The sequence below is a fragment of the Tigriopus californicus genome, chromosome 10, assembly GCF_007210705.1.
Source record: "Tigriopus californicus strain San Diego chromosome 10, Tcal_SD_v2.1, whole genome shotgun sequence".
Taxonomy (NCBI): Eukaryota; Metazoa; Arthropoda; class Copepoda; order Harpacticoida; family Harpacticidae; genus Tigriopus; species Tigriopus californicus.
The window spans coordinates 6996812-7011529 of record NC_081449.1 but is presented as its reverse complement, the minus strand read 5'-3'; the positions used below and the strand labels follow the sequence as shown (position 1 = coordinate 7011529).

The 14718-nt window shown below is 43.2% G+C and overlaps 4 protein-coding genes across 5 annotated transcripts; 2 read left to right on the top strand and 2 right to left on the bottom strand.

Moving 5' to 3' along the window:
- Positions 1-120: 120 nt before the first annotated feature.
- On the bottom strand, positions 121-3839 carry LOC131888447 (lateral signaling target protein 2 homolog). The gene is made up of 4 exons (XM_059237297.1): positions 2901-3839; positions 1483-1725; positions 811-1005; positions 121-270 (listed from the first exon to the last, which is right to left on the bottom strand). The coding sequence occupies exons 1-4, from the start codon at positions 3462-3464 to the stop codon at positions 121-123; spliced, it is 1152 nt and encodes a 383-aa protein (XP_059093280.1). The 5' UTR covers positions 3465-3839.
- A 1592-nt stretch (positions 3840-5431) lies between these two features.
- Positions 5432-6175, top strand: LOC131888449 (cysteine-rich motor neuron 1 protein-like). The gene has a single exon (XM_059237300.1). It carries the CDS (start codon positions 5538-5540, stop codon positions 6111-6113), a length of 576 nt encoding a protein of 191 aa, XP_059093283.1. The 5' UTR covers positions 5432-5537; the 3' UTR covers positions 6114-6175.
- Positions 6176-6225: 50 nt separating this feature from the next.
- LOC131888448 (CD151 antigen-like) lies at positions 6226-7187 on the bottom strand. The gene has a single exon (XM_059237299.1). The coding sequence runs from the start codon at positions 7070-7072 to the stop codon at positions 6275-6277; it is 798 nt and encodes a 265-aa protein (XP_059093282.1). The 5' UTR covers positions 7073-7187; the 3' UTR covers positions 6226-6274.
- Positions 7188-8303: 1116 nt separating this feature from the next.
- On the top strand, positions 8304-13846 carry LOC131888943 (arylsulfatase B-like). 2 transcript variants are annotated; one of them, XM_059237903.1, is made up of 6 exons: positions 8304-8621; positions 10832-10991; positions 11744-11970; positions 12176-12583; positions 12805-13096; positions 13195-13846. In XM_059237903.1, exons 1-6 carry the CDS (start codon positions 8526-8528, stop codon positions 13782-13784), a joined length of 1773 nt encoding a protein of 590 aa, XP_059093886.1. In that variant the 5' UTR covers positions 8304-8525; the 3' UTR covers positions 13785-13846. The 2 variants fall into 2 exon arrangements, with proteins under 2 accessions (XP_059093886.1, XP_059093885.1); XM_059237902.1 differs by lacking the exon at positions 11744-11970 and adding an exon at positions 11083-11324.
- The last annotated feature ends 872 nt before the right edge of the window (positions 13847-14718 follow it).

The window sequence follows — 14718 nt, the reverse complement described above, 5'->3', positions numbered from 1 at the left end:
CCTACAGCGTGGTGTTGCGAGGGTTTAAAAGAAAAGGGCATTCAAATTTTACTGATTGTAATCACAGCCATCCGATCGGATTTACCATCTGTTGAATTGGCATTGACTGGGTGGATTTGGCTATTTGGCTAATGGCCTTTTTTCCTTGCTTTGGGGATTGGCTCCCGAATTTGCCAAGGTGTTCCACAATCTCAATTGTTCCGTTCTTAAATCTTCCAAATCGTGCGTAAGTAAGCGGCTGGTCTGGGCTATTGAGAATTCCAAGTTTTTCTGAAATAAACATTGGAAATATGTTTAGAGAACAGTAATAGCTGATCGTAATTGAGATTGCAGCAATCATTTCTGACCTTAATGTGTAGGCCCACAACAACATGAATGGTTATTGGCGTTATAGTTGTAAATGAGTAAGCTATTCATTATCAATAAACAAAGACAGTTCGACAGCCTTTGATCGATGGATGAGGCTTGCTATCAGCTTTTACTTGCTCGAATACCTCCACCCCGTAGGCGAAGGTGTCGATTCGTTGGCAGGTTTTAATTCTAGGTTGAACAAGATTTTAAACAAAATCCAAACGTCAACCTTATATTCAAGGAATAGACAAATCTGTCAACTCTAATTCATTGATGGATGAGATCTTATCTACGTAAATATAGAGGTACATCGTCCTGTTTGAAGTGATCATGGGGATAACATTCCCAGTAGCGGTTAAAAAGCTCACCAAAATGTCCATACGACACGACTGACCGAGGTACCTACTACAGTCTACTGTAGATGTACTGTATTCATCAGAATCACAAAATCAGACCCACCTGTTCCTTGGATATCGATTCCATTTGGTGTCTCAAAGTCTGGTGGCTTTCGTGGCTTTTCGGCGCTTGTTTCTCCATCTTTGTTCCATTCTGAATTTGCTCATCCAAATTGGATATTTTAGTGTAGACGTCTTGGAACAGATATTTCTCAGCTCTTGCCTTGGATTCCTTCTCGCTCCGATGCGTTTCATTTAACTAGTAAAAAGAGGGCAGCGAAGTTAGAGAATGGGATCCTTGTTTTGTGTTCTAGGTAGTGGGTATTGCAATGGCTGAACATTTTGGGTAGGTAGATCAGTCCCACTCGAACGAAAGGAGCGAAATGTTAAATACACAGACTCAGTAATGAAAGGGAAAATTCACGGGGTCTCTGTTGTAAGTTCAAACTATTTCGATACCTATCTCCTCATCGGCGAGTGAATTGATTCTATTCAATGCTTGTATTGGCTTGGCCATTAGGATATTGAAAATTTGTACTCGATCCTAATGCGTTTTCCAGGAAATTGGTTTTCAAATTGGGTTGATTTGGACCATGCCACAGTCCGGGGTTAGCCAGCCATTTAGGATCCGAAAATCTCCCTTATTCAGCATTTACATTTTCTTTCTTTGTGGGTTGAGGACCCATTCAACCGAAGTCTAAACTGACGTGGTGTCTCAGCAATTAGATCTACTCACATAGTCTAATCTATTGGAAAGGATCTTTAGGACCCTTTGTTGTTCCATTTGAGCCTCTGACAAGCTGCTGACGGTTTCGGAAAATTCGTTGAAATAGCGACTGATTTGCTTCTTTGAACGGATCTTGTAGACGCGATGGATACCGCATAAATGAGAATGGTTTCGATGATGATCCCGATGAGGTTTCAGATGATGATGATGATGATGATGGTGATTATGTTTACCACAGGGTTTGTGATCGTGCTAAAAAGAGGAAACGACCCCAAAAGTTTGATAAACGTTAGTTCGATCTCTCCGCTTTGATAAGGTATCCTTTACCAACCATTGTCCCTTCAGAGACCTTAGGAATTGTTTTGGCATGTTCGAAAAGTATTTTAACGATCTTGGTCTTTTGTCGTCGAGCCACTCGATTCATTCGTTGAGAGAGTGGCACGGGTAGTTCATGCCTCTCTTCTTTTCAATGTGGTTCTTGAGTGTGCAAAAGCAAGCAAGCAAGCAAGCTTTCAAAAAGGGGAAATACTTCAGTGGCTAGAAATGTCCGATGGCCTTGCCAAATTCGGACCCAACTCATCCAATCTGGGAGAAGGATTTGTTTCCCATATGGACGCTCTTGCTGGCACGGAGTAAGTAGCCGTTTCAAAGGCCTCAAAGTCACTTGACATCTTTGTAATGCAAATTAGCGCCTTGTAGCTTCAAGCACGTCGTTTGTCGTTCGACAGGCCAGTCGTCTAGCTAACCAGTCCGCCAGCCAGCCAGCCAGCCAGTCAGCTAGCCAGCTAGCCAGCTCTCCGGTCCATTTTGGGTTCGTAAAACCAAATGGCAAGGGATCTCAACGACTCACTCCATCCCTCGAGCACTACAATTTTACCAAAGATGGGTGTCAAGTGCTACATCTTTAATTCACCTAGCATTCCATTGCTATGGGAAATTATCTGTAAACCTTGCATCTTTATGGACATCATTTTTTGTCTCATGGTCACTTACATTCAAGTGTCCTTTGTACAGGCTTTGCTTCAGTCTGTTTTCAATGTCGATTTACTAATTGCTTGAACCTTGGTCTAGATTTTGCTAATTTTGGCTCATATTACTTGATTAGCAAACCACTTTTGTTTACTCCAAATTATTGGCTTAAGGATTAAAAAAAGGGAGGCAGCATTTATCCTCCAAAAACCAACCCTGGTCTAGTTTTACTGAAGCATGTCTCTTTCCATGTCAATAACGTTTTAGACCTTGAGAATTGATGCCTCAAACTCGTTCATTTCACGACATCTTTAGAAACGCGCTTTCTTCCAACTGGCAATGTGAAAACTTCCACCCAAATACAGCATTGCTAAGGATTTCCCAGATACAAAGACAAAAGAATGAAGACAACTATTCTAACAAACGACAAGCTTCAACTTTGTAATCTTTAATCTTACCTGCGCTTCTGTCGGGTTGGCAACGTAATTCGAGTTTTCTGTCTTGGCAATTGCCCGTTCATTCGCCACTTTTAATGTGATAACCTCGTGATTGAGGACGTCGATTTCCCTGGCCAAGTTCGATTGGTTTCCTGTCCATGCTTGAATTGAAGATCGCCAGAGCTCTCGATCTTGAGTGGCAACTTGGGCCAACTCGGTCACTTCGGTTTGCAACTCTTTCACCGAGGATTGCATCCATTTTAAAGTGACGTGATCGTTTTCCGCCGCTCTTTGTACGTTTTGAGATTCTCGGCACGATTTGAGATTTTCCCTTAAGCCGTTCAATTCGTTGCGGAGCAAGTTCACTTCACTTTCTAAGAACTCAATTTCTTTCCACACTCTTGAGTCATTCGTTCGCGCTTCTATCAATTTATGAACCATTCCCTCCAAGGCAAGGAGCATCTCCGGATGGTTGGTATTCATGGCATTCTCAAAATTAGGTCCCTTTTGATCTCCACTAAATCCAGAGGTGAGGCCCACGCACATAAAGACAAGAAGCGTGGAAAGAAGTCCCCTCTTCTCCATTCCACTTTTATTTCGTTCTTAATGCGAAAAAAACTCCTTCTTCGTTAGTAATGCCCTATATGTGTCCGATCAAACACACGACGGATAGCACGTCATAACTGTCGGATGTCGCCATGAACTGAGCTTCAAATTGGTACAATGCATTCAATTCAATATCCTCGACGTAACGAACGCTTTTCTTTTGTTAAGTCACTCTTCCAAATGCCCAAAGATCGCCCTCAGATTGGTCGACATTGGGGTCGGACGTCTCTTCCATTGGTGAGCCAGGTCACGTGATAGCGCAGGTGGTGAACGATGAAACTTTAAAGCACCTGCTGTTTACCAATCCACCACTGGTTCGGCTACTATTCTTTCTGACTCAAGCTCCCAAGCTCCCAAGCTCTCAAGCAGTTGGTGAGGAGAACCACCAAACCCGGGGTCGAAATCCAGGGTTGGTGGGGAATGAGGATTAGGGGAAGGAAGAGGGCAACGAATCGTCCGATCACCGTTGGGAGTGGAAATGCCACCAAGCAGGGTGAAAGGTGTTCACCAAAAGCCATCTGGAATATTTTCAAACGTTCATCGGAGGCTTCATCTCAAAACACTATTCGTGTTTGATTGAGTGAGGACTTGCGCGCGTTTTTTTTCCATAGTGAACAACCACTCGTACTGCATACAGGTATTGTTTTCCTTTCAATAATTTGATGGCTTAACGAAACTGTCCGTCCGATCTGTTCAAGATTGGCAAGAGTCTCCAACGAAGACTTCTCTCATGTTGCGATGCCATTGGTATTCTGGTCGCCGGTTGAATTTTGTAGAAAAAAAGGTAATTTGAATTAATGCCTTTTCCACGTTTGGCACGGTTTCTTTGACTCGCGAGGTAGTTCATTTTCCAATTCCGCAATTTGTGCATGACTTTCACAATGGCAGATCGTCCGCACTCTGGAATCCACTTTGGAAAAGAGATCGCGACCGTTCCACTTGACACAACTCGTACTTTGAGCCAACATGAGATCTTTTCCTTGGGCCTCAAGTTGCCAGCACTACCATAACCTCAACCCCCCCTCTCCTTCTCTACAAGACATGGGATTGGGGAACACAAAGTTTGCACATTTTGGCGACCGAGGCGTCCATTATTTGATACGGCTATTTTCGTTTTCGACCCTCCCTAAATCCTGTGGTCGAAACTTTTGGACGATTTTACGAGACTAGGGAACCTTGGAGAGGGCATTTGTATCAAATGATGCGTTTTAATCCCCTTAGGAGAAACTGTCTTCGTAAAGCTATTGCATGCTTACTCAACCATTGGGTTATTACGTTCATTGTTCGAGCTCTGCGCCGAATTTTGGGCGTGTTGAAGTTCTCTTCTCGACTTTGATTTGATTTGGTATGAAAGACCATCGGTACTTACCAATGACAGGGCCTTTGGTATTAAATGAAAAGACAATATGACAATGCCGTTGGAGACGGACTCGGAATAAACCGGATGCTTTCTTGGAATTACCATCCAAATCTAAACAAATGCATATGCTAAGACGTCTCAAATGTGCTCACACATACCGTACTACACGTAGAGTTACGACATACGATGATTACACGTCCACGACGTACATGTACCTACGTACGTACATACAGTATTGTATATGAAAGCCATCTCAGTGATAGCGTCAAGCGGAAAGAATGACTCATTCGCTCACTCGATTTGGAAACCCCCCACTAAAGACTAAAAAGACGTGTAACCAAAACTGGTTTCTGATAACTTTAGAACTTCTGTACATTGACTTGGATCTTCCTAGAGGGCCGTATCAAGAGTGAAACGTCTTCACCACAGGCTACAAATGATGGTATATAAGTTAGAAATTGCTAGCAAATAGCCCATTGCAAACAGATAACTTGCTAGGACTGACGAACCAAATTAAGTATTCGAAGAAAAAAAGACTTTTGCCACTTCACTTCATCAAGGTTTCTATCCAGCTCGTACACAGTGGATATTCTAAGCAGAGGTGATCAACTCCCAGTACAGAAAAAGAGACGAGGAGAAAAGTCGCAAATCCCGTTTACCAAGGCAGGCATTTGATCAATAGAACCAACATAATGCAGACAAGACATTTATTGTCTTGGGTGAGTGTTTGGAGTGTTTTCTTGTTCAATCTGGACTTGTGTAAAGCTAGCATATCATGTGGTCGCACAGGTCCTGATCCTGAATGTCTGGACGTGTACACTCACACCCCTCGAAATCTACCCAAATGTTATTGCACGGACCTCTGCGCTGATAAGTTATCCGACCTCGTCACGTCTTGTGCTTCAGGCCAACTTTTGGCCGATGGTTGTGGAGCTTGCTTGATCTGTGCCCGAGCCTTGGGTCAATCTTGTGGAGGCTCATTCAACGTGTTGGGCGTGTGTGCCGGGGGTTTGTCGTGCATGGTCAAATTCAACCCCATTGGAGCCGACCCTACGGCTGAGGAACATGCTAAGGTCGGGGTGTGCGTCCGGGACAACTTTCACGAGTGTCCCAAGTCCACTGATAAGCCTCAAAAAGAGGGCGTGAGTTGCCGCCCTGGCCGGACCGGCATCTTATCCGATGCTTTATATTGTCCCACACTCAGACAACCCACTCGCCAAGGTCGATTGCCCACCCTTTTGGAGATTCTTTTGGGGGCACGCAATTGAAATCAATTTGATGCAAATCGATGTTCGATCCTTGTGCTCATAAAGAACGTTTTACGCCGAAATGTCTCGCAATTTTCATTGTACAATATGAATGAACGAACCATCCAACGAATGAATGAGAAAAATGAATTTGATGAAAAGAATGACGATCCATGTACAATTCAATCAATCAAAATGTACAAGCTTATGGAAAGAGCTGCTGCCACCATCAAGGTCAATGCAAAAAATATGCATACAATTGTCAACGTGCTCATGTTGGTCTCCAAAAATTGGGCCGCCCCGGTGAAGCAGTCTTGTTGGTAGACCAAGGATTCGACCACTTTGTTCCCGTCGTTGCAATTGGCTCGTTGCCCATTGGCATTGCTGGTGGCCAAACAACATGATTCTGGCACTCTGCTATCGGCCTGACCCGAGTTCAACCGTTGGTTGGTCAGCCAGGCTTTCCATGGTCGCTCCTCGCCCTTGGCCACTCCACAGCATTCCAAATTTCCTTGGGTCTTGTCCCAGGCTAGCGTGATTGAGTCCTGAGGTTTCTCGGGATCGTACGAGGGCATTGTGTCCAGCAGTTCTTGTCTCAATGTCGTTTCTAGTTGTCCACGATAAACGTACCCCAGAACCATGCCAATGACGATAAGTAGGAATGCAACCAGAACGGAGACGTAGTAAATCATGAGCAAGGTATGCGACTCCACAAAGGCTGCGACGCATCCAATCACAGCCAAGATCATCATGAGAGCCCCAACAACAATGAGAAGAACCATGACGCCGGTGAAAAGTCCGCCATTTTCGGCTTGAAGAGCATCGGCGATGTAGCCGTGCTCGGTAAGACCCACCACTCCTAAGATGATGAGAGCTATGCCCATGAGCATGAGAGGGAGATTAAACAAAAGCAAGGCCCATTGAGTGCAACACTCGAACCCATCCACCTCGTCGTCCTCCACTTCTTTTACCCTCTTCATTCTCCCGACGAGTTTACTTTTAGTCCAGAACGAAGCAGCAGCCGTAAAAAAAGCACTTCAGAAAAGATTATACGCTTGAAAGAGTTGCAGAAGAATGGTTGATGTTCAGCTTCGGTTCAAAACAGGTATTAAATGTAAGAACTCATTTGGGCATGTAAGAGGGGCCAAAAACACGCAAGGCCGGACCAACCAAGGCTTTTAGTTTGAAACCTCGTCGTATCGATTTTAGACCCGGTACCCAAAAAGAAAGCGAGCTCAAATAGCCTTGTTCTTGTCCATTAGCCCATTACTTAATGTGATCTACAACCTCTGAACAGCACATGTCATGTTTAACAAATACTACCGTTATTTCTGGCACAATAAAACGTATTCTAGCTAATCACGTCACGGGTTATCTAGAAAAAGCATCATTTCACAGTGGGCATGGAGGTGAGGTGCTTGAACGCATTCTATAAAATTTCTGCTCCAGATAACTCTTAAAATTGGCCAAAAAACAAGCTGCCCAAGGGCGCCAAAATATTCCTAAAAGTGTATTAATACAAAAAAAGTGTAGTCTGCTTCTAAGGAACCCATTTTTTAATCTTTCACAATGTGTCCATAACCTTTATCCAATGTCACATGCTACTTAATGCCACATGGGGATAATCCAATTGGGCTGCAACGCACAACATGTTCAAACATATCCTACATTTCAGCTATCACACTTGATCTTTATACGCGTAATGTTGGACAAGAGCGATAAAATCACGAAATACTTACTCTACCACGATTGTCAACAATAAGTAGGTTATTCTTTTTGAAGTTTCCTTACCACCTTGTCAGTGCTGGTACTAGATAGAAAATATGTAAGTCTTTTTAACTATATAGTCACATAACATCTGATCCACCAACGAATTCGAGTGTCAGATCTACCCAGCCTTTGAACATAGGGTAGATCTGGAATTTTGACCAAAAATTGTTCAAGTCTGACTTAAGGCCTCCTAGAGGATCAACGCAAAAATTTTCGTTACGAATACTAAAGGGAAACAAATTGAACCAAGGAAGAACCTGAGAGAGACGAGAACAGTTTGGATTCAGTACTATCATTATGGGATCCAAAATAACCCCCAGTTAGTTATCTTTCTCGTCTCGGGTGAACTCGTAGCGAGAGACGCAATGAACTGGTTCAAATATCTTGTGGGGTCAACAAAACAGGTCTTTCGACTGTTTACTCTCTTGCCTTTGATTGTCTCCAATAGCATTTATTGTCTTTGCAGCAAGACCAAACGAAGGAAGAGAGACTCACTCAATCCAACTACATACACATTCGGGTGTCTCCACACGTTCTGACATCCTCATCCAGGATTTGAGGTTAGACCAAGGTTGGGACACCCCTCATATCATCAGGTTCCACACACCGTGATTGTGAAAGAAAGGAACGAGCTTTTTGTGAGTGGCGTGTAATCTGAGAAAAATGATGTGGGCCCAGATTTGCATGCTTTTGGTCGCATTCAGTTGGGGAGAGGCCACCAAACGGCCTCATATTATTATGATTGTGGCAGACGACTTGGTGAGTAGAACGCAGTGCAAGAATGTGTGTGTGTGTGTGTGTGTGTGAAAAATGTAAATGAAGGAGACTTGTGAATGGAATGGAAAACATGAGATGTCGAGTTCACGCTTGAGAGAGCTCCAAATGCACTTCCTGCATAACTCACGTGTTCCATTAGCGATTGTTCCCGGCGCAGAACAATTTGTAGTTATAGTGACTACAACCAAGACACCTGATTACGAACTGAACCAAACCAATTCGGCCTTTTGACATGAATTTGAACCATCCATATTGTTATTTGTCATTTACATATACGTATATCAATCATCATTGCCCAGGTCAAACTCTCTGATGACTTACCAATTGATCCGTTTTGAATGGGTTCCAATATTCAAATGGAGTAGGTACTTGGAATTAAGAACTCATCAATCTGATCTTAAATATTTTCATCGTGTTCCAAACTTCATTTAACCATCACCGGGTCTTTAGACCTGCCTCTTATGGGTTGTCCATTCTTTGTTTAAAATTTATTTTCAACGGTTTTAAGAAAAAAAGAGCTTATTATGGCAGTTTTGTTCTATTTGTGATAGTTGAAATTGCCCAGGTTATAATTTCATCACAACGCCACATTTTTTTTTCACTCTAAAAATAAGTCACAAGTTAGGGCGATGGCATCAACTGCATTCCGCCTGAAAAAGAGTATGTTAGCTAAAAGTAGAATTTCATGCATCAAGTATCTCATTATCAACAGTAACCTAAGGTATGCTTTTGCAACTCAGCGGAACCCCCGGTCAATGGTGCAAGATATTTCGTTTTCACTCAAAATAATCGATCAAGTTACAAGTATTTCTGGTTTTCGTATCGATCTGTATAGATTCTAATAGTATTGTCCTATCAACAGGAATGTTTTGGAATTTGACTATTATCTCCCTAACGCGCAACAACTTATGAAATGTTGTCGAAGGGCGTATAAGTAAAAATAAGTCGACAAGATGCAAAAGTGATACCCTTACTACCCATAATCGTATAATTTCACTTCATCTAAATACACAAAGTACCCAGGTTTTGAATTGTTTTGGACATTGCGAACTCAGGACTACACTATGACCGTAAAGCTCTTGTCTCCTCGAGGAGAGCATCCATTTGTCTTTCAGATGATATTACTTGCTTTCAAATGTGAAGACAGTATTAGCATCTCCAAAGATGTGGGTCAGTCTCCATAACAACCACACGTGAATATTAGGCCGTCACGAAGCAAAGAGGGCATTATAGGCGTAGTTCACCCATTTCTAGTTGATGCAAAAATGGAGGAAGGACCATTCATCTCCACCAGACATACTCTTCTTAGAAATTGTGCCACCTACATGACACCGTCCAAAGTACCGAGTGATAGAGGAAAGTCAAATTTGAGTGATATTAAGAAATCGAAAACTGACCTGGCAGTCACTAGATCTTAATTTCAGTAATTTTTCAAACAATTTTAAGAATTAAAGCAAGCAGTTCGATGGATTTGGTCACCTCTTTTAAATACCGTACAAAAAATCTTGAAGAAAATCATGGTCTCGTTATCAAGCACGCTATTAACTCTTTGATTGAGAAGCAAAAAAAGGCCTCAGGCATAACCAAATAAATATTTACATAAACATAGCATAGCTTCTAACTTTCAATGGTCGATTTTCTCTTAATCTACATAAATTGAGGAATAGGTGGACGATTACGATCATACTATATTATCACGGCTGGTTTTTTAAAGTCTTGGGGCTTTGAATGCTATTCACTTTGCAATGGCTTTTAGTTCACATCACCATTACTTAATACGATTAGACTAAAAGACTGGATTTGGAGTTAGTTGTCAAAAGCAGGTTAAGTGTGTTTAGGTGTGATGCATCAATTTCTCAACTCTCCTTACTTCCATGGCTTAGGGTAGAGGTTATTATTAACGAAGGTTTACAAGTTCGAGAATTTTTAATGCCGTTTTGCCCTTCCGACTTTTCTTAAAGATAATCTTCATGGTGATATTGCAATTATTGGACGTGTTACAGTAGGTTTGCAAATTATTTGATAGGGTCATGATTGCATACTACAGTTGTCCAACATCGTGATTTGCAATAACAACGAACTAGTTTTCGCTTTGATGGGAGAAACAAAGTTTGCTTAAATACGTCACCTTTAAAAATCGGCAAGAATACGTTTTCTCATCCTCAAGATGATTCCATTGTCTTACCATCTAGGGTTGGAATGACGTTGGTTTTCATGGCTCCAATCAGATTCCCACGCCCAACATAGATGCTTTGGCTTACAGTGGCACAATCCTTCACAATTACTACGTCAACCCAATCTGCACACCATCCCGAAGTGCTCTCATGACCGGCCTCCATCCCATTCACACAGGTGAGTTTGGAAACGAGTTTCGTGGCCAGAGCTCAACACAGAACCCATGTGAGAGATCGATTTCTTGCCTCTCTGCCATATCGTTCCCTAGGGTTGCAAAGTGGCGTGTTGGTTGGTGCCGCTCCCTACGCCTTGCCTTTGTCACACAAGTTGATGCCCGAATTTTTGGCCTCCCATCTGGGTTACGCCACTCATGGGGTAGGGAAATGGCACTTAGGCAGCCATCGAGCGGCTTACACGCCTACCAAACGGGGCTTTCTCTCTCATGTCGGATATTGGACGGGTCATGAAGATTACTACGATCACACAGCCCAAGAGTTATATCAGCCTGTGGTATGACCTCCAGGAAGTTTTTTTTTAACTTTGTCCTCGAATATGTTCCTCTCAACTAATTAACTCGTCCCAATTGGGTTGTACCTGTGAAGCTACAATTCAGCGATAAAATAAGTCGGCGCAACTTGGATCGAAGTCGTGTTGTATTTTGGTCTGCTCCTTTCCGGAAAAGTTCATTAAAAAATTGAGGCGAAACTCAAATGGAACTGGATATAGGCCAAGCCAAAAGCAGGCCCGAGTCATTGGTGACAAGTAACCAGACAATGTGGTCCTGGGGAAGAGATGGCAGACTGGGGGAATGAATTTCCTTAGCATTTCTGTGCAGAATGATCCGCCATTCGATGACTTCGTTCTCCTTTTTTTGCGCTAACATTAACTTGATTGGGTGCTTAAGAACAAAATTGGAAACCCGTTTGCAGGTTTGCAACACGGTGTGATCAAAACCGGTGAACCCAAAGGCATCCCATTGAGACATAAGATTTTACCGCAATTCCTCCAAGCTCTCTCGTATCGGACCCATATGGTGGGGAAATGGCACTTGGGCCACCACCGATCCACCTATTTGCCTCTTCAAAGGGGTTTCGAATCCCATCTCGGCTATTGGACGGGCAAGGAGGCTTACTTCGATCATACTAACATGAACAAGGTACCCGGCTTAGCTCCTCTCCTCAGGAGAACAAAAGGGGGAGGGGGGAGTGCTTTAATTCTTTGATCTTCCCACATTTCAAAAAGAGGAATGAGGGAAGAGGTCCCGGAAGAGGAGAGGGCGAGCTATTTCATGCATGTGGAACCATCGTAAGAAAATTTCTATGCATGCGTGCGGTAATTTATCTTTGCCTTTCTTTTTATAGAACGGCTGGGGCTACGACTTCCGACGGAATATGAGTGTGGCGTGGGAAGACTTTGGCAATTATGCCACGGACATTTTCACGAACGAAGCACTCGATGTAATCCACCATCACAATGTGAGCCAACCTTTGTTCTTGTACTTGGCACACCTGGCCGTCCATTCAGCCAACACTTACCAACCTCTCCAAGCTCCGAGTGAAGTCGTGGAAAAGTTCTCGTACATTAGTGATAAGAATCGGAGGACATTTGCTGGAATGCTTTACAAGTTGGACGAGTCCGTGGGGAGAGTGGTGAAATTGCTTCAAGACAGACAAATGCTTCAAGATTCTATCATTGTCTTTACCACCGACAACGGGGGACCAGCGGGAGGATTTGATGTGAATTGGGCCTCCAACTGGCCCTTACGAGGAGTGAGTACCACAGATGTCCTCACCTTACTCGTATGTACTCACCAAGGAAATGGTCCACAATGGACTGAAAAGGGATCGCGACAAGGGGACACTTTGAAATCAAGGTTGAGTGACCGACTCTTTTTCTTGATTCTACAAATATAAACCAGGATCCCTTGACAATTAGTTATTAACATGCTACAACGGACATCTTGTATGTTGTGACTTCTTTTTATTTTAAGGTGAAGGACACCCTTTGGGAAGGAGGAGTACGAGGAGCGGGCTTCATTTGGAGTCCTTTGCTCAAGATGAAATCTCGCGTCTCCAATCAAATGATGAACATTCAAGATTGGCTGCCCACCCTCTACAAAGGGGCAGGTGGCAATCCAAATGATTTGCCTATGTTGGATGGTATGAATTTGTGGGATTCGCTCTCTGAGGACTCGGCGTCCCCTCGGAATTTGATGCTTCACAATATCGATGATAAGAGGTCAATCGCCTCTCTCAGAGTCGCAGAATGGAAATTCACTCGAGGTAAAAGAACATATGACGTGTGCAGAAACTACTGTACTGACATTTCACTCTCTGCTAGACTCTAATTTTGTTATTCAAATCGAACCTCACTTTGTCAGGCTCAAGTTACGGCGGCAAATGGGACAAATGGTTCGGACCCACTGGACGAACCGGGGACTACAACGTATCCTTGGTTCAAACCAGTGAAGTCGCCCAAGCTCTGAAGTCAATGGGAAGTCCTATTCCTGATGAGTCCACAATCAAAGCCCTCCGATCTCAAGTTACTTTTGAATGTCCAAAGTCCGACGACGATGCCACTTGCAATCTAGCTCAACAAGTCTGTCTGTTTAACATCACAGCCGATCCGTGTGAGAGAAATAACCTGGCTTTCAAATATCCGAGTGTGATCAAAATGATGGAGGAGACCCTGAACACGTTCAACGCCACAGCCATTCCTCCTGGAAACAAGCCCATTGATCCGCGAGCCGACCCAAAGTTTTTTGACTACACATGGACCAACTGGTTGGATTTCTATGATCCCAAAACGAGAGAAGAAGTGCTTTTGGAGGAGAAAGAAGCTCAAAAAATGGACGAAAGCTTGGACTGGAAAGATATTGACGTTCAGCAGTTTATTTATACCCTTGGCTTTAATCCAGAGAGAAAATCACGGGTTTTCAAAGATGAGCAAGTGCAGATCACCCAAATTTGAAAGGAGAGTGAATCAGTTCAAGAATTCCAATAATTTGCAATAAAGCGTCGATCCAATCCTGACCCTGAGCTCCGTGACTTGCCTCGTTCCACTTTGGGTCAGTTTGAGGCCTCTTTTGTGTTGGAGCAATAAGTAGGGCGGGCCTTCTCTGGAGATCTTCCGGGTAAAGCCTTGCTGTTTCGAGTTGCTCAGGTTGGACAAATCGAATTCTTGAGCGATCCGTAGAGCTTCCAGATGAATCTTAGACGAATTCTCGGGATAAGGATGGGATCTTCTCGACAAAATTTTTCCAGGTGGACAAATAGGTTGATAAAGAGCCAAGGGATATTGGTAGGTTTTTTGATGAATTTTGAGCAACTCCATGCTCCAAGTCAATTTTGGAGCCAGATTCGAGGTCACCTTCCATTCTTTGTGAGGGTTACTGCACCGGAAATATCGTGTTTCTAGCATGTCAATTGCCACAATAAGCCTCATGTTTTATGACGGGGGAGGACACAAGTGATTTGCCGAAGTTGATACTTGTTTCAAGACTGATGTCAGAGATGTCGTGAGATCTCGCATTTAGTTCTTCTGCCTAATGCACGATCATGTACCGCTGTAGGTACAAGGCTCACTGCCCCCACTATAAACAAAGGCACTAATTTGTTGCTCAACCACAAAAAGTTAACTTCAAGAGACCTAGTGAAAGCATAGTGTGAAAGAGGCCGAGAATTCCGAAATGAACGAGTCTTTTGAAAAGGGAAAAAAGGCTTTTGTTCGGAGATTAGAAAGACGTATCTATGAACGGTAAAACACTGTATCTGTCGCTTTTTTTTTTTATCTACATCTTCAGTATGCCTTAATCAAGACAGCACCACGATTACTGACAGGGTAGAATCAATGTTAAGTATCCATGCGTTCATGAAAAAGTCACCTTCAGGATCAACGTCGTAAA

Excerpts from the sequence above, each read along its gene's own strand:
- LOC131888448 (XM_059237299.1), bottom strand. The coding sequence starts at position 7,072 with ATGAAGAGGGTAAAAGAAGTGGAGGACGACGAGGTGGATGGGTTCGAG.
- LOC131888449 (XM_059237300.1), top strand. The coding sequence starts at position 5,538 with ATGCAGACAAGACATTTATTGTCTTGGGTGAGTGTTTGGAGTGTTTTC.
- LOC131888943 (XM_059237902.1), top strand. The coding sequence starts at position 8,526 with ATGATGTGGGCCCAGATTTGCATGCTTTTGGTCGCATTCAGTTGGGGA. Across the intron at positions 8,622-10,831 it reads TGATTGTGGCAGACGACTTG|GGTTGGAATGACGTTGGTTT; the intron begins GTGAGTAGAACG and ends CTTACCATCTAG. Across the intron at positions 11,325-12,175 it reads AAGAGTTATATCAGCCTGTG|AACGGCTGGGGCTACGACTT; the intron begins GTATGACCTCCA and ends TTCTTTTTATAG.
- LOC131888447 (XM_059237297.1), bottom strand. The coding sequence starts at position 3,464 with ATGGAGAAGAGGGGACTTCTTTCCACGCTTCTTGTCTTTATGTGCGTG. Across the intron at positions 1,006-1,482 it reads TTTCCAATAGATTAGACTAT|TTAAATGAAACGCATCGGAG; the intron begins GTGAGTAGATCT and ends TCTTTTTACTAG. Across the intron at positions 271-810 it reads AATCGATATCCAAGGAACAG|AAAAACTTGGAATTCTCAAT; the intron begins GTGGGTCTGATT and ends TGTTTATTTCAG.